This window comes from Peromyscus eremicus, unplaced genomic scaffold (assembly GCF_949786415.1).
Source record: "Peromyscus eremicus unplaced genomic scaffold, PerEre_H2_v1 PerEre#2#unplaced_120, whole genome shotgun sequence".
NCBI lineage: Eukaryota > Metazoa > Chordata > Mammalia > Rodentia > Cricetidae > Peromyscus > Peromyscus eremicus.
Window position 1 is genome coordinate 424,137 of NW_026734359.1, and position 18,048 is coordinate 442,184.

The window sequence follows — 18,048 nt, forward strand, 5'->3', positions numbered from 1 at the left end:
GACTATAGTGGAGGAGCCAAACAAACATAATAATGGGGTTGGGGTTCAGGGGCAGAGCATCGCCCCCTAGCTGCCAAACCAGGGTATTCTAACAGCTGCATCCCTGCCCTAGCCCAGCCTTCACCCCAGACACACACAGACACAGACACAGACACACACACACACACACACACACACACACACACACACACACACACAGCAGCTTTCAGAGATCCAGTGGCTGTCTACATGACTCCACCCACCAGGGTGACCAGTACAGCTTCCAGCATGGCCTTGGGTCTGCTGACCCAAGCTTCCAGGTCAAGGTGGCCCGGCAAGAGGGGCCTCTAAGGCTGTACCCGGTTCTTCTAAGGCAGTGGGATGGAAGGAGTTACACCAAGGGAGACGACCACCCAACTCAATGGGACCCTAGACCCAGCTCGGGCTTCCCACCTTGCAGAAGGCCACTCCAGGATGGACACAAGGCAAAAGGGCAGGCAGCTGTGTATGCTTGGAAGGGATGCAGAGTCAGCGGCCTTAGTCCCGTGTCCCAAATCCGATGGTCTAATACTAAGATGGGAGAAGAAGGACTTCCTTCCAAAACCTTGGCCTTGGTAGTGATGAGCGTTCAGATGGATGCTGCCCCACATCATGCGAAGCAGGGACCATAAGGCCCGGGACATCCACAACCTTGCCTCAACAGGCAGGGCGTCCAGGTCCCTGAGGTGAAGACAAGAACACATCAAAAGAAGAAACATTGCACCCTCCTGCCCTCTTGCCCTACCAAACCCTGGGCCCAGGCCCCCACCTTAACCGTCTCCTAGGCAGCACCAGGCAACCATTCTGATCTATGTCCACCTCTGTCATAATCTCTCTCCTCTGCACAGCCCTCCACCTCCCACCCCTAACCTCCCACCTCCCGACCCTACCCTACACCAAATACCAGGCACCACTCAGGAAACTTCTCTTTCCGTTCTCTAACTTCCCCAAGACCCTGTCAGGCATGGAACTCTCTGTATCCTCTGTGGACACCCACCTACCTGTGGCAGGGCCTAGGAACACACAGGACTCGGCTCTCTCAAGAGATTCCAAGTGGAGCGAGGACAGGTAACATAGAATCTGAGGGACAAGAAGCAATTCTCACTCTTAACACCAGGATGCTTACAGCACACACCCACCCTATATATCCTTATGGATTTCCCTAAACATTCCAGGTGTCCTCACACAAATTTCTCTCCACGGGCCCAGACCCATGGAACAGAAAATAGTGTCCACAGACAGAGTGGGTCTGCCCACCAGCCAGCATGAAAAAAAAAAAAAAAACACCAACAAACTAGAGAACACCCAACACCCCACAGGCAGATTCTCATTTGCTCTCGCCTTACTTTCTCTCTCTCTCATTTATCTATCCTCCTCTACCTCCACCTCCAACTCTATCTCTGTCTTTCTCTGTCCCTCGCTCCTATGTACAGTCCCATCCCTGGTATCCAGGTTAGCTAGGCCATGTTCAGTAGGGAAATGCTTTTCACTCTTCAAAAGGAAGCCTTCCTTCAATGAGCACTGAAAGTTTCCAGAGGCTCTCCTCCACACTGCTGACATCTTCCATGATGAAGCCTAGAAGAAAATCACTCTCCCTGCCACCTGGAGACTAGCCTTTCTATGCTCTTCCAAATCTCCCTCTCTACAAAGCTTCCTGGAGACTTTTGCTGTGGCTAAAAAGGGAGCTTCCTGGTGATGGGGGTGGGTGTGGAGGACCTGACTTCATGGACCTGCCTGTCAGGCCACTTTAAAGGACTGTACTGCCACCTTCCCAATGGTTCCTACACAATGCTCTTACCAACCATGCTCTGGTATGCCCCTGAGCCCTAATCCACACACACGAAGCATCACTCCAAACCTTGTACTCACCTGAGCTGGATCTGAAGGATGGAGCCCTAAAAGGCTTTCCCTACAGGCAAACCTGTCCTTCCTCTATATCCCAGAGTTGACGACCATAACTCGTACATACTGTGCCTCTCGGGCACTGCTATGACTTCTCACAGTACTGGGCCACAATAATCCCAGGTATACACACACACACACACACACACACACACACACACACACACACACAAACATACACATACACAAAAGCGCTCCTGCATGCTTAGCAGTTGTAGGACTCCAGATAGTGCCCTCTGTTAATTTCAGAGCCTTCTCTAAGTATTCTTCCTGCTGAGATGATGTCTGGACATGAGAATGCAGGACAAGGGGCTTTTGGAACTTTGATGGTGGGAGTTCTTCCTGGGTTTAATGCAAATGAAGCTAGGCAGGAGAAGACAGGACTATGTGTGTCCTGAATGACACAGAGGAGGCTTTTCAGGGGAAGCACGGGCTGTGAAACCTGGCCACTATGGTACCTAAGTCCTGCCTGGCCTCTTTGTGAGCACCCCTGAGTCCAAACACTGTTCTGGATGCTTCTACTGGAATTCACCTTGAGCCACCACACTGCCATACTGGGTACGAACAATCAGGTTGGATAGGATGATGATTGGGGAGTTGAGGGTTCCAGATCCCTTACAGGGATCTGGGGATGTGGCTCTGGAGCTGGAACCTTTTCTATCAGGTCCCAGAGCCTAAATTCAACCTGTAGCACAACTCAAGAGAAAATCCAGTTGTAAAAGAAACAAAAGGCAAGCCAGAGAGAAGTCCAGGCAGCCAGAGAGGAGAGGGGATGGCAGGAGGAGATAAATGGATGACAGACATTTGGCCAAGGTGGCTAGCAACCAGGCCTGAGACCATGAGCACCTCCCAGAGATGCAGGGCAGAGTTTGTGTGGTCTCCAGAAGTGAGCTGTGGATACTGCTAGGGAGGCTCAGACAAAAGCTAGGGGGTCCCGGGGTGGCCTTGTGCACCACCGTAAGAGCAGGCGGGCTGGCACGGAGGCAGGAAAAGTTCCACACAACCACCCCCATGCAACCCAGGCTGCACAATGCCCTGCGGAGAGGTCCTCTCCTGCTCCCAGACATGGGGGCCACAGGACCCGGGAGGCTGTGCTTCCGTGAACCCCAAGCCAGCCATGTGTCGCCCGCCCAGGGCCGGTCACCTGGACCCTGCTTCCTCCTCCAGCTCTCCTGGGTCATGGAGCAGGCCAGAGAACCGCTTTGGTCCTGGGGGACCCAGGCTGGAGCTCTTCCCTAGGTGGCACGCCTCCATTTCCAGGGTAGCACAGGGACCTGCTGGCGGAATTGGCAAACTGAATCCGCGGGATGGCAGCAGGGCACCGAGAATGCCAAGGGCCAAGGGCGAAGGGTGCTCTCTCTCTCCGTCCTTCACAAAGCAAAAAAAAAAAAAAAAAAAAAAAAAGCCAAAGCTCCAAGATGGAGGACAACCATCTAGGCTAGGACTGGACAGACATGCCACTCTAGGGCTGCTGCTAGGGATTCAGTGGTGTGCAGAAGAAGGTGAGGGTGTGGTGTATAGATGGGGGTAACAGACTTTAACTGGTTCCTCTATTGTAACCTCCATGCACTGCACTTCCCTGACACACTCGGCTTTGTGCCAGCCCCTGAAGGCCCTGCCTGAGGGTATGGTGGGGTGCAGGGAGAGAGGGCAGGTGGTGGAGGGTGTCATGGAGGGGGCCAAGTGGGGAGTGTGTGGATGTGGGGGCAGGCTCACTTGAGAGTCTGAGCCACACCCTAAGGAAGTCCTCCACAAACCACATCTGGACTATAGTGGAGGAGCCAAAGAAACATAATAATGGGGTTGGGGTTCAGGGGCAGAGCATTGCCCCCTAGCTGCCAAACCAGGGTATTCTAACAGCTGCATCCCTGCCCTAGCCCACCTTCACCCCAGACACACTGACACACAGACACACAGACACAGACACAGACACACACACACACAAACACACACACACACACACACACAGCAGCTTTCAGAGATCCAGTGGCTGTCTACATGACTCCACCCACCAGGGTGACCAGTACAGCTTCCAGCATGGCCTTGGGTCTCCTGACCCAAGCTTCCAGGTCAAGTTGGCCCGGCAAGAGGAGCCTCCAAGGCTGTACCCGGTTCTTCTAAGGCAGTGGGATGGAAGGTGTTACAACAAGGGAGACGAACACCCAACTCAATGGGACCCTAGACCCAGCTCGAGCTTCCCACCTTGCAGAAGGCCACTCCAGGATGGACACAAGGCAAAAGGGCAGGCTGCTGTGTATGCTTGGAAGGGATGCAGAGTCAGCGGCCTTAGTCCCGTGTCCCAAATCCGATGGTCTAATACTAAGATGGGAGAAGAAGGACTTCCTTCCAAAACCTTGGCCTTGGTAGTGATGAGCGTTCAGATGGATGCTGCCCCACATCATGCGAAGCAGGGACCATAAGGCCCGGGACATCCACAACCTTGCCTCAACAGGCAGGGCGTCCAGGTCCCTGAGGTGAAGACAAGAACACATCAAAAGAAGAAACATTGCACCCACCTGCCCTCTTGCCCTACCAAACCCTGGGCCCAGGCCCCCACCTTAACTGTCTCCTAGGCAGCACCAGGCAACCATTCTGACCTACGTCCACCTCTGTCACAATCTCTCTCCTCTGCACAGCCCTCCACCTCCCACCCCTAACCTCCCGCCTCCCGACCCTACACTACACCAAATACCAGGCACCACTCAGGAAACTTTTCTTTCCCTTCTCTAACTTCCCCAAGACCCTGTCAGGCATGGAACTCTCTGTATCCTCTGTGGACACCCACCTACCTGTGGCAGGGCCTAGGAACACACAGGACTCGGCTCTCTCAAGAGATTCCAAGTGGACCGAGGACAGGTAACATAGAATCTGAGGGACAAGAAGCAATTCTCAACCTTAACACCAGGATGCCTACAGCACACACCCAGCCTGTGTGTCCTTATGGATTTCCCTAAACATTCCAGGTGTCCTCACACAAATTTCTCTGCACGGGCCCAGACCCATGGAACAGAAAAAAAGTGTCCACAGACAGAGTGGGTTTGCCCACCAGCCTGCATGAAAAAAAAAAAAAAAAAAACACCAACAACCTAGAGAACACCCAACACCCCCCAGGCAAATTCTCATTTGCTCTCGCCTTACTTTCTCTCTCTCTCATTTATCTATCCTCCTCTACCTCCACCTCCACCTCTATCTCTGTCTTTCTCTGTCCCTCGCTCCTATGTACAGTCCCATCCCTGGTATCTAGGTTAGCTAGGCCATGTTCAGTAGGGAAATGCTTTTCACTCCTCAACAGGAAGCCTTCCTTCAATGAGCACTGAAAGTCTCCAGAGGCTCTCCTCCACACTGCTGACATCTTCCATGATGAAGCCTAGAAGAAAATCACTCTCCCTGCCACCTGGAGACAAGCCTGTCTATGCTCTTCCAAATCTCCCTCTCTACAAAGCTTCCTGGAGACTTTTGCTCTGGCTAAAAAGGGAGCTTCCTGGTGATGGGGGTGGGTGTGGAGGACCTGACTTCATGGACCTGCCTGTCAGGCCACTTTAAAGGACGGTACTGCCACCTTCCCAATGGTTCCTACACAATGCTCTTACCAACCACGCTCTAGCATGCCCCTGAGCCCTAATCCACATACACGAAGCACCACTCCAAACCTTGTACTCACCTGAGCTGGATCTGAAGGATGGAGCCCTAAAAGGCTTCCCTACATGCAAACCTGTCCTTCCTCTACATCCCAGAGCTGACGACCATAACTCGTACATACTGTGCCTCTCAGGCACTGCTATGACTTCTCACAGTCCTGGGCCACAATAATCCCAGGTATACACACACACACACACACACACACACACACACACACACACACACACAAAAGCGCTCCTGCATGCTTAGCAGTTGTAGGACTCCAGATAGTGCCCTCTGTTAATTTCAGAGCCTTCTCTAAGTATTCTTCCTGCTGAGAAGATGTCTGGACATGAGAATGCAGGACAAGGGGCTTTTGGACCTTTGATGGTGGGAATTCTTCCTGGGTTTAGTGCAAATGAAGCTAGGCAGGAGAAGATGGGACTATGTGTGTCCTGAATGACACAGAGGAGGCTTGTCAGGGGAAGCACGGGCTGTGAAACCTGGCCACTATGGTACCTAAGTCCTGCCTGGCCTCTATGTGAGCACTCCTGAGTCCAAACCCTGTTCTGGATGCTTCTACTGGAATTCACCTTGAGCCACCACACTACCATACTGGGTACGAACAATCAGGTTGGATAGGACGATGATTGGGGGGTTGAGGGTTCCAGATCCCTTACAGGGATCTGGGGATGTGGCTCTGGAGCTGAAACCTTTTCTAACAGGTCCCAGTGCCTAAATTCAACCTGTAGCACAACTCAAGAGAAAATCCAGTTGTAAAAGAAACAAAAGGCAAGCCAGAGAGAAGTCCAGGCAGCCAGACAAGAGAGGGCATGGCAAAGGAGATATATGGATGACAGACATTTGGCCAAGGTGGCTAGCAACCAGGCCTGAGACCCTGAGCACCTCCCAGAGATGCAGGGCAGAGTTTGTGTGGTCTCCGGAAGTGAGCTGTGGACACTACTAGGGAGGCTCAGACAAAAGCTAGGGGGTCCCGGGGTGGCCTTGTGCACCACCGTAAGGGCAGGCGGGCTGGCACGGAGGCAGGAAAAGTTCCACACAACCACCCCCATGCAGCCCAGGCTGCACAATCCCCTGCGCAGAGGTCCTCTCCTGCTCCCAGACATGGCGGCCCCAGACCCCGGAGGCTGTGCTTCCGTGAACCCCAAGCCAGCCACGTGTCGCCCGCCCGGAGCCGGTCACCTGGACCCTGCTTCCTCCTCCAGCTCTCCTGGGTCATGGAGCAGGCCAGAGAACCACTTTGGGTCCTGGGGGACCCAGGCGGGAGCCCTTCCCTAGGCGGCACGCCTCCATTTCCAGGGTAGCACAGGTAGCAATTCCTGCTGGCGGAATTGGCAAACTGAATCCGCGGAATGGCAGCAGGGCACCGAGAATGCCAAGGGCCTAGGGCGAAGGGTGCTCTCTCTCCGCCCTTCACAAAGCAAAAAAAAAAAAAAAAAAAAGCCAAAGCTCCAAGATGGAGGACAACCATCTAGGCTAGGACTAGACAGACATGCCACTCTAGGGCTGCAGCTAGGGATTCAGTGGTGTGCAGAAGGTGAGGGTGTGGTGTGTAGATGGGGGTAACAGACTTTAACTGGTTCCTCCATTGTAACCTCCATGCACTGCACTTCCCTGACACACTCGGCTTTGTGCCAGCCCCTGAAGGCCCTGCCTGAGGGTATGGTGGGGTGCAGGGAGAGAGGGCAGGTGGTGGAGGGTGTCATGGAGGGGGCCAAGTGGGGAGTGTGTGGATGTGGGGGCAGGCTCACTTGAGAGTCTGAGCCACACCCTAAGGAAGTCCTCCACAAACCACATCTGGACTATAGGGGAGGAGCCAAACAAACATAATAATGGGGTTGGGGTTCAGGGGCAGAGCATCGCCCCCTAGCTGCCAAACCAGGGTATTCTAACAGCTGCATCCCTGCCCTAGCCCAGCCTTCACCCCAGACACACACAGACACAGACACAGACACACACACACACACACACACACACACACACACACACACACACAGCAGCTTTCAGAGATCCAGTGGCTGTCTACATGACTCCACCCACCAGGGTGACCAGTACAGCTTCCAGCATGGCCTTGGGTCTGCTGACCCAAGCTTCCAGGTCAAGGTGGCCCGGCAAGAGGGGCCTCTAAGGCTGTACCCGGTTCTTCTAAGGCAGTGGGATGGAAGGAGTTACACCAAGGGAGACGACCACCCAACTCAATGGGACCCTAGACCCAGCTCGGGCTTCCCACCTTGCAGAAGGCCACTCCAGGATGGACACAAGGCAAAAGGGCAGGCAGCTGTGTATGCTTGGAAGGGATGCAGAGTCAGCGGCCTTAGTCCCGTGTCCCAAATCCGATGGTCTAATACTAAGATGGGAGAAGAAGGACTTCCTTCCAAAACCTTGGCCTTGGTAGTGATGAGCGTTCAGATGGATGCTGCCCCACATCATGCGAAGCAGGGACCATAAGGCCCGGGACATCCACAACCTTGCCTCAACAGGCAGGGCGTCCAGGTCCCTGAGGTGAAGACAAGAACACATCAAAAGAAGAAACATTGCACCCTCCTGCCCTCTTGCCCTACCAAACCCTGGGCCCAGGCCCCCACCTTAACCGTCTCCTAGGCAGCACCAGGCAACCATTCTGATCTATGTCCACCTCTGTCATAATCTCTCTCCTCTGCACAGCCCTCCACCTCCCACCCCTAACCTCCCACCTCCCGACCCTACCCTACACCAAATACCAGGCACCACTCAGGAAACTTCTCTTTCCGTTCTCTAACTTCCCCAAGACCCTGTCAGGCATGGAACTCTCTGTATCCTCTGTGGACACCCACCTACCTGTGGCAGGGCCTAGGAACACACAGGACTCGGCTCTCTCAAGAGATTCCAAGTGGAGCGAGGACAGGTAACATAGAATCTGAGGGACAAGAAGCAATTCTCACTCTTAACACCAGGATGCTTACAGCACACACCCACCCTATATATCCTTATGGATTTCCCTAAACATTCCAGGTGTCCTCACACAAATTTCTCTCCACGGGCCCAGACCCATGGAACAGAAAATAGTGTCCACAGACAGAGTGGGTCTGCCCACCAGCCAGCATGAAAAAAAAAAAAAAAACACCAACAAACTAGAGAACACCCAACACCCCACAGGCAGATTCTCATTTGCTCTCGCCTTACTTTCTCTCTCTCTCATTTATCTATCCTCCTCTACCTCCACCTCCAACTCTATCTCTGTCTTTCTCTGTCCCTCGCTCCTATGTACAGTCCCATCCCTGGTATCCAGGTTAGCTAGGCCATGTTCAGTAGGGAAATGCTTTTCACTCTTCAAAAGGAAGCCTTCCTTCAATGAGCACTGAAAGTTTCCAGAGGCTCTCCTCCACACTGCTGACATCTTCCATGATGAAGCCTAGAAGAAAATCACTCTCCCTGCCACCTGGAGACTAGCCTTTCTATGCTCTTCCAAATCTCCCTCTCTACAAAGCTTCCTGGAGACTTTTGCTGTGGCTAAAAAGGGAGCTTCCTGGTGATGGGGGTGGGTGTGGAGGACCTGACTTCATGGACCTGCCTGTCAGGCCACTTTAAAGGACTGTACTGCCACCTTCCCAATGGTTCCTACACAATGCTCTTACCAACCATGCTCTGGTATGCCCCTGAGCCCTAATCCACACACACGAAGCATCACTCCAAACCTTGTACTCACCTGAGCTGGATCTGAAGGATGGAGCCCTAAAAGGCTTTCCCTACAGGCAAACCTGTCCTTCCTCTATATCCCAGAGTTGACGACCATAACTCGTACATACTGTGCCTCTCGGGCACTGCTATGACTTCTCACAGTACTGGGCCACAATAATCCCAGGTATACACACACACACACACACACACACACACACACACACACACAAACATACACATACACAAAAGCGCTCCTGCATGCTTAGCAGTTGTAGGACTCCAGATAGTGCCCTCTGTTAATTTCAGAGCCTTCTCTAAGTATTCTTCCTGCTGAGATGATGTCTGGACATGAGAATGCAGGACAAGGGGCTTTTGGAACTTTGATGGTGGGAGTTCTTCCTGGGTTTAATGCAAATGAAGCTAGGCAGGAGAAGACAGGACTATGTGTGTCCTGAATGACACAGAGGAGGCTTTTCAGGGGAAGCACGGGCTGTGAAACCTGGCCACTATGGTACCTAAGTCCTGCCTGGCCTCTTTGTGAGCACCCCTGAGTCCAAACACTGTTCTGGATGCTTCTACTGGAATTCACCTTGAGCCACCACACTGCCATACTGGGTACGAACAATCAGGTTGGATAGGATGATGATTGGGGAGTTGAGGGTTCCAGATCCCTTACAGGGATCTGGGGATGTGGCTCTGGAGCTGGAACCTTTTCTATCAGGTCCCAGAGCCTAAATTCAACCTGTAGCACAACTCAAGAGAAAATCCAGTTGTAAAAGAAACAAAAGGCAAGCCAGAGAGAAGTCCAGGCAGCCAGAGAGGAGAGGGGATGGCAGGAGGAGATAAATGGATGACAGACATTTGGCCAAGGTGGCTAGCAACCAGGCCTGAGACCATGAGCACCTCCCAGAGATGCAGGGCAGAGTTTGTGTGGTCTCCAGAAGTGAGCTGTGGATACTGCTAGGGAGGCTCAGACAAAAGCTAGGGGGTCCCGGGGTGGCCTTGTGCACCACCGTAAGAGCAGGCGGGCTGGCACGGAGGCAGGAAAAGTTCCACACAACCACCCCCATGCAACCCAGGCTGCACAATGCCCTGCGGAGAGGTCCTCTCCTGCTCCCAGACATGGGGGCCACAGGACCCGGGAGGCTGTGCTTCCGTGAACCCCAAGCCAGCCATGTGTCGCCCGCCCAGGGCCGGTCACCTGGACCCTGCTTCCTCCTCCAGCTCTCCTGGGTCATGGAGCAGGCCAGAGAACCGCTTTGGTCCTGGGGGACCCAGGCTGGAGCTCTTCCCTAGGTGGCACGCCTCCATTTCCAGGGTAGCACAGGGACCTGCTGGCGGAATTGGCAAACTGAATCCGCGGGATGGCAGCAGGGCACCGAGAATGCCAAGGGCCAAGGGCGAAGGGTGCTCTCTCTCTCCGTCCTTCACAAAGCAAAAAAAAAAAAAAAAAAAAAAAAGCCAAAGCTCCAAGATGGAGGACAACCATCTAGGCTAGGACTGGACAGACATGCCACTCTAGGGCTGCTGCTAGGGATTCAGTGGTGTGCAGAAGAAGGTGAGGGTGTGGTGTATAGATGGGGGTAACAGACTTTAACTGGTTCCTCTATTGTAACCTCCATGCACTGCACTTCCCTGACACACTCGGCTTTGTGCCAGCCCCTGAAGGCCCTGCCTGAGGGTATGGTGGGGTGCAGGGAGAGAGGGCAGGTGGTGGAGGGTGTCATGGAGGGGGCCAAGTGGGGAGTGTGTGGATGTGGGGGCAGGCTCACTTGAGAGTCTGAGCCACACCCTAAGGAAGTCCTCCACAAACCACATCTGGACTATAGTGGAGGAGCCAAAGAAACATAATAATGGGGTTGGGGTTCAGGGGCAGAGCATTGCCCCCTAGCTGCCAAACCAGGGTATTCTAACAGCTGCATCCCTGCCCTAGCCCACCTTCACCCCAGACACACTGACACACAGACACACAGACACAGACACAGACACACACACACACAAACACACACACACACACACACACAGCAGCTTTCAGAGATCCAGTGGCTGTCTACATGACTCCACCCACCAGGGTGACCAGTACAGCTTCCAGCATGGCCTTGGGTCTCCTGACCCAAGCTTCCAGGTCAAGTTGGCCCGGCAAGAGGAGCCTCCAAGGCTGTACCCGGTTCTTCTAAGGCAGTGGGATGGAAGGTGTTACAACAAGGGAGACGAACACCCAACTCAATGGGACCCTAGACCCAGCTCGAGCTTCCCACCTTGCAGAAGGCCACTCCAGGATGGACACAAGGCAAAAGGGCAGGCTGCTGTGTATGCTTGGAAGGGATGCAGAGTCAGCGGCCTTAGTCCCGTGTCCCAAATCCGATGGTCTAATACTAAGATGGGAGAAGAAGGACTTCCTTCCAAAACCTTGGCCTTGGTAGTGATGAGCGTTCAGATGGATGCTGCCCCACATCATGCGAAGCAGGGACCATAAGGCCCGGGACATCCACAACCTTGCCTCAACAGGCAGGGCGTCCAGGTCCTTGAGGTGAAGACAAGAACACATCAAAAGAAGAAACATTGCACCCACCTGCCCTCTTGCCCTACCAAACCCTGGGCCCAGGCCCCCACCTTAACCGTCTCCTAGGCAGCACCAGGCAACCATTCTGACCTACGTCCACCTCTGTCACAATCTCCTCTGCACAGCCCTCCACCTCCCACCCCTAACCTCCCACCTCCCGACCCTACCTTACACCAACTACCAGGCACCACTCAGGAAACTTCTCTTTCCGTTCTCTAACTTCCCCAAGACCCTGTCAGGCATGGAACTCTCTGTATCCTCTGTGGACACCCACCTACCTGTGGCAGAGCCTAGGAACACACAGGACTCGGCTCTCTCAAGAGATTCCAAGTGGACCGAGGACAGGTAACACAGAATCTGAGGGACAAGAAGCAATTCTCACTCTTAACACCAGGATGCCTACAGCACACACCCACCCTGTGTGTCCTTATGGATTTCCCTAAACATTCCACGTGTCCTCACACAAATTTCTCTCCACGGGCCCAGACCCGTGGAACAGGAAAAAGTGTCCACAGACAGAGTGGGTCTGCCCACCAGCCTGCATGAAAAAAAAAAAAAAAACCAACAAACTAGAGAACACCCAACACCCCACAGGCAGATTCTCATTTGCTCTCGCCTTACTTTTTCTCTCTCTCATTTATCTATCCTCCTCTACCTCCACCTCCACCTAAATCTCTGTCTTTCTCTGTCCCTCGCTCCTATGTACAGTCCCATCCCTGGTATCCAGGGTAGCTAGGCCATGTTCCGTAGGGAAATGCTTTACACTCCTCAACAGGAAGCCTTCCTTCAATGAGCACTGAAAGTCTCCAGAGGCTCTCCTCCACACTGCTGACATCTTCCATGATGAAGCCTAGAAGAAAATCACTCTCCCTGCCTCCTGGAGACACGCCTATCTATGCTCTTCCAAATCTCCCTCTCTACAAAGCTTCCTGGAGACTTTTGCTATGGCTAAAATGAGAGCTTCCTGGTGATGGGGGTGGGTGTGGAGGACCTGACTTCATGGACCTGCTTGTCAGGCCACTTTAAAGGACGGTACTGCCACCTTCCCAATGGTTCTTACACAATGCTCTTACCAACCACGCTCTGGCATGCCCCTGAGCCCTAATCCACACACACGAAGCACCACTCCAAACCTTGTACTCACCTGAGCTGGATCTGAAGGATGGAGCCCTAAAAGGCTTCCCTATATGCAAACCTGTCCTTCCTCTACATCCCAGAGCTGACGACCATAACTCGTACATACTGTGCCTCTCAGGCACTGCTATGACTTCTCACAGTACTGGGCCACAATAATCCCAGGTACACACACACACACACACACACACACACACACACACACACACGCACACACACACACGCACACATACACAAAAGCGCTCCTGCATGCTTAGCAGTTGTAGGACTCCAGATAGTGCCCTCTGTTAATTTCAGAGCCTTCTCTAAGTATTCTTCCTGCTGAGATGATGTCTGGACATGAGAATGCAGGACAAGGGGCTTTTGGAACTTTGATGGTGGGAGTTCTTCCTGGGTTTAATGCAAATGAAGCTAGGCAGGAGAAGACAGGACTATGTGTGTCCTGAATGACACAGAGGAGGCTTGTCAGGGGAAGCACGGGCTGTGAAACCTGGCCACTATGGTACCTAAGTCCTGCGTGGCCTCTTTGTGAGCACCCCTGAGTCCAAACCCTGTTCTGGATGCTTCTACTGGAATTCACCTTGAGCCACCACACTGCCATACTAGGTACAAACAATCAGGTTGGATAGGATGATGATTGGGGAGTTGAGGGTTCCAGATCCCTTACAAGGATCTGGGGATGTGGCTCTGGAGCTGGAACCTTTTCTAACAGGTCCCAGTGCCTAAATTCAACCTGTAGCACAACTCAAGAGAAAATCCAGTTGTAAATAAACAAAAGGCAAGCCAGAGAGAAGTCCAGGCAGCCAGAGAGCAGAGGGGATGGCAGGAGGAGATAAATGGATGACAGACATTTGGCCAAGGTGGCTAGCAACCAGGCCTGAGACCCTGAGCACCTCCCAGAGATGCAGGGCAGAGTTTGTGTGGTCTCCGGAAGTGAGCTGTGGATACTGCTAGGGAGGCTCAGACAAAAGCTAGGGGGTCCCGGGGTGGCCTTGTGCACCACCGTAAGGGCAGGTGGGCTGGCATGGAGGCAGGAAAAGTTCCACACAACCACCCCCATGAAGCCCAGGCTGCACAATGCCCTGCAAAGAGGTCCTCTCCTGCTCCCAGACATGGCAGCCACAGGACCCGGGAGGCTGTGCTTCCCTCAACCCCAAGCCAGCCACATGTCGCCCGCGCGGAGCTGGTCACCTGAACCGTGCTTCCTCCTCCAGCTCTCCTGGGTCATGGAGCCGGCCAGAGAACAGCTTTGGTCCTGGGGGACCCAGGCGGGAGCCCTTCCCTAGGCGGCACGCCTCCATTTCCAGGGTAGCACAGGGAACTGCTGGCAGAATTGGCAAACTGAATCCGCGGGATGGCATCAGGGCACCGAGAATGCCAAGGGCCAAGGGCCAAGGGTGCTCTCTCTCCGCTCTTCACAAAGCAAAAAAAAAAAAAAAAAAAAAAAGCCAAAGCTCCAAGATGGAGGACAAGCATCTAGGCTAGGACTGGACAGACATGCCACTCTAGGGCTGCTGCAAGGGATTCAGTGGTGTGCAGAAGGTGAGGGTGTGGTGTGTAGATGGGGGTAACAGACTTTAACTGGTTCCTCCGTGTAACCTCCATGCACTGCACTTCCCTGACATACTCGGCTATGTGCCAGCCCCTGAAGGCCCTGCCTGAGGGTATGGTGGGGTGCAGGGAGAGAGGGCAGGTGGTGGAGAGTGTCATGGAGGGGGCCAAGTGGGGAGTGTGTGGATGTGGGGGCAGGCTCACTTGAGAGTCTGAGCCACACCCTAAGGAAGTCCTCCACAAACCACATCTGGACTATAGTGGAGGAGCCAAAGAAACATAATAATGGGGTTGGGGTTCAGGGGCAGAGCATTGCCCCCTAGCTGCCAAACCAGGGTATTCTAACAGCTGCATCCCTGCCCTAGCCCAGCCTTCACCCCAGACACACAGACACACACAGACACACACACAGACACACAAACACAGACACACACACACACACACACACACACACACACACACACACACACAGCAGCTTTCAGAGATCCAGTGGCTGTCTACATGACTCCACCCACCAGGGTGACCAGTACAGCTTCCAGCATGGCCTTGGGTCTGCTGACCCAAGCTTCCAGGTCAAGGTGGCCCGGCAAGATGGGCCTCCAAGGCTGTGCCCGGTTCTTCTAAGGCAGTGGGATGGAAGGTGTTACACCAAGGGAGACGACCACCCAACTCAATGGGACCCTAGACCCAGCTCGGGCTTCCCACCTTGCAGAAGGCCGCTCCAGGATGGACACAAGGCAAAAGGGCAGGCAGCTGTGTATGCTTTTAAGGGATAAAAAGAGAGCGGCCTTATTCCCGTGTCCCAAATCCGATGGTCTAATACTAAGATGGGAGAAGAAGGACTTCCTTCCAAAACCTTGGCCTTGGTAGTGATGAGCGTTCAGATGGATGCTGCCCAACATCATGCGAAGCAGGGACCATAAGGCCCGGGACATCCTCAACCTTGCCTCAACAGGCAGGGCGTCCAGGTCCCTGAGGTGAAGACAAGAACACATCAAAAGAAGAAACATTGCACCCACCTGCCCTCTTGCCCTACCAAACCCTGGGCCCAGGCCCCCACCTTAACCGTCTCCTAGGCAGCACCAGGCAACCATTCTGACCTACGTCCACCTCTGTCACAATCTCTCTCCTCTGCACAGCCCTCCAGCTCCCACCCCTAACCTCCCACCTCCCGACCCTACCCTACACCAAATACCAGGCACCACTCAGGAAACTTCTCTTTCCGTTCTCTAACTTCCCCAAGACCCTGTCAGGCATGGAACTCTCTGTATCCTCTGTGGACACCCACCTACCTGTGGCAGGGCCTAGGAACACACAGGACTCGGCTCTCTCAAGAGATTCCAAGTGGACCGAGGACAGGTAACACCGAATCTGAGGGACAAGAAGCAATTCTCACAATTAACACCAAGATGCCTACAGCACACACCCACCCTGTGTGTCCTTATGGATTTCCCTAAACATTCCATGTGTCCTCACACAAATTTCTCTCCACGGGCCCAGACCCGTGGAACAGAAAAAAGTGTCCACAGACAGAGTGGGTCTGCCCACCAGCCTGCATGAAAAAAAAAAAAAAACCACCAACAAACTAAAGAACACCCAACACCCCACAGGCAGATTCTCATTTGCTCTCGCCTTACTTTCTCTCTCTCTCATTTATCTATCCTCCTCTACCTCCACCTCCACCTCTATCTCTGTCTTTCTCTGTCCCTCGCTCCTATGTACAGTCCCATCCCTGGTATCCAGGTTAGCTAGGCCATGTTCAGTAGGGAAATGCTTTTCACTCCTCAACAGGAAGCCTTCCTCAATGAGCACTGAAAGTCTCCAGAGGCTCTCCTCCACACTGCTGACATCTTCCATGATGAAGCCTAGAAGAAAATCACTCTCCCTGCCATCTGGAGACAAGCCTGTCTATGCTCCTCCAAATCTCCATCTCTACAAAGCTTCCTGGAGACTTTTGCTGTGGTTAAAAAGAGAGCTTCCTGGTGATGGGGGTGGGTGTGGAGGACCTGACTTCATGGACCTGCCTGTCAGGCCACTTTAAAGGACTGTACTGCCACCTTCCCAATGGTTCCTACACAATGCTCTTACCAACCACGCTCTGGCATGCCCCTGAGCCCTAATCCACACAGAGGAAGCACCACTCCAAACCTTGTACTCACCTGAGATGGATCTGAAGGATGGAGCCCTAAAAGGCTTCCCTATATGCAAACCTGTCCTTCCTCTACATCCCAGAGCTGACGACCATAACTCGTACATACTGTGCCTCTCAGGCACTGCTATGACTTCTCACAGTACTGGGCCACAATAATCCCAGGTATACACACACACACACACACACACACACAAAAAAAAAAAAAAGCACATATTTGCAGTATGGTTAGGAGGACATTATTAAGACAATTCCCAACAATACTACCATCTTCATGGAAATGGACAATAAATGACACAACTGTATGTATTTGTCACAACAGGAAACTAGTTTCCTCACCATCAGAACATATTCTTCCCTCCAAATCAGTTAAAAATCATCTCCAGCTAAAAAATTCATTGATTTACTACCTATACCAACAGAAGAAATATCAAAAATTTTTATTAAGTAACAAAATATTTCGCAGAAATGACTATATATCTATACCAATTTTGCTTATTTGTCCACCTTTGTTGCCTTACTATTGCTAAAAAATTAACAACAACAAAAAAAAAGAAAAAAAAACTGTAGTCATATGAGTAAGTTTCTGCTTGGTAGTAGATCTTCCAAACAGCTATGCCATACTGTATTATCTGTATAAATAAACTTTAGTTAAATGTGTTGCCAAATTCCTGTACCCCTGGCAACCAGAAGGTAGAGGCAGGAAGATCAGGAGTTTGAGACCATCCTGGGCTATATGACTCTATATCAAAGAAAAAAAATTAAGGAAACAAGGCTAGAAGAGTCTTATATTATCAGGACTAAACTATGGTCCATCCATTAAATGGTATACTATGCAACTAAAAGAGGAAGAGGAAACAGCATGAGGCTGTGAAGTAAAATCTGCAACAGCCAAGGCTAGGCATTAGTGGCTCATACCTGTCAATCCAGCACTTACAAGTCTGAGACAGCAAGAAGATGGCTATGAGTTCAACACCAACCAAGGCTACAGTGCCAGACTGCTGTGTCTCAAGAAACAATAAAACAAAGTAGCAGCCAAAAAAGTATGCATTTTTGTGTAAGACAGGGAAAAACACATGAAAGGTTACACCCATTTGTTTATATTTTCAAAGACAAATAATGAAAAGATAAACCTAACACATGTGGGTTGTGGATGCAGCTCTGTGGTAGGACATTAGCTAGCATGCACGAGGCCCTGGGCTTGATCCCAAGCGCTACTACCAAAAAAAAAAAAAAAAAAAAAAAAAAGCCTTCTCTCAGGAAGAAGAAAGGAGAATGGAAGAAAGGAAAAAGCAGTGGGGAGAGAGGGAAGGAAGAGGAGTGGGGAGAGAGAGAGACGGAGGAAGGCTAGCTTTCTCTGAACTATGGGTTTAGTCTTTTGTTTTTATATCTGAGACAGGGGTCTCATATATATATCCCAGGTTGGCTTGAACTC

General features: G+C 52.3%; 2 protein-coding genes and 2 long non-coding RNA genes across 5 annotated transcripts in view; 2 read left to right on the forward strand and 2 right to left on the reverse strand.

Moving 5' to 3' along the window:
- Positions 1–18,048, reverse strand: part of LOC131901605 (uncharacterized) — a 270,045-nt gene that overhangs the window by 199,613 nt on the left and 52,384 nt on the right. The gene's annotated exons all lie outside the window — the stretch shown is intronic.
- The window catches only part of LOC131901615 (uncharacterized), a 36,918-nt gene continuing 23,020 nt past the window's right edge, over positions 4,151–18,048 (reverse strand). The window contains exons 5-6 of the mRNA XM_059252717.1: positions 4,710–4,788; positions 4,151–4,389 (exon numbers count right to left, since the gene is read on the reverse strand). Of these exons, the coding sequence (XP_059108700.1) occupies positions 4,748–4,788 (41 nt within the window). The 3' untranslated portion in view covers positions 4,151–4,389; positions 4,710–4,747. The remainder of the gene's footprint in view (positions 4,390–4,709; positions 4,789–18,048) is intronic.
- LOC131901612 (uncharacterized) lies at positions 11,955–13,109 on the forward strand. Its single transcript, XR_009376806.1, has 2 exons — positions 11,955–12,124; positions 12,555–13,109. It is a non-coding gene; the product is annotated as an uncharacterized LOC131901612 (long non-coding RNA).
- LOC131901609 (uncharacterized) lies at positions 15,614–17,026 on the forward strand. The gene is made up of 2 exons (XR_009376804.1): positions 15,614–15,823; positions 16,256–17,026. It is a non-coding gene; the product is annotated as an uncharacterized LOC131901609 (long non-coding RNA).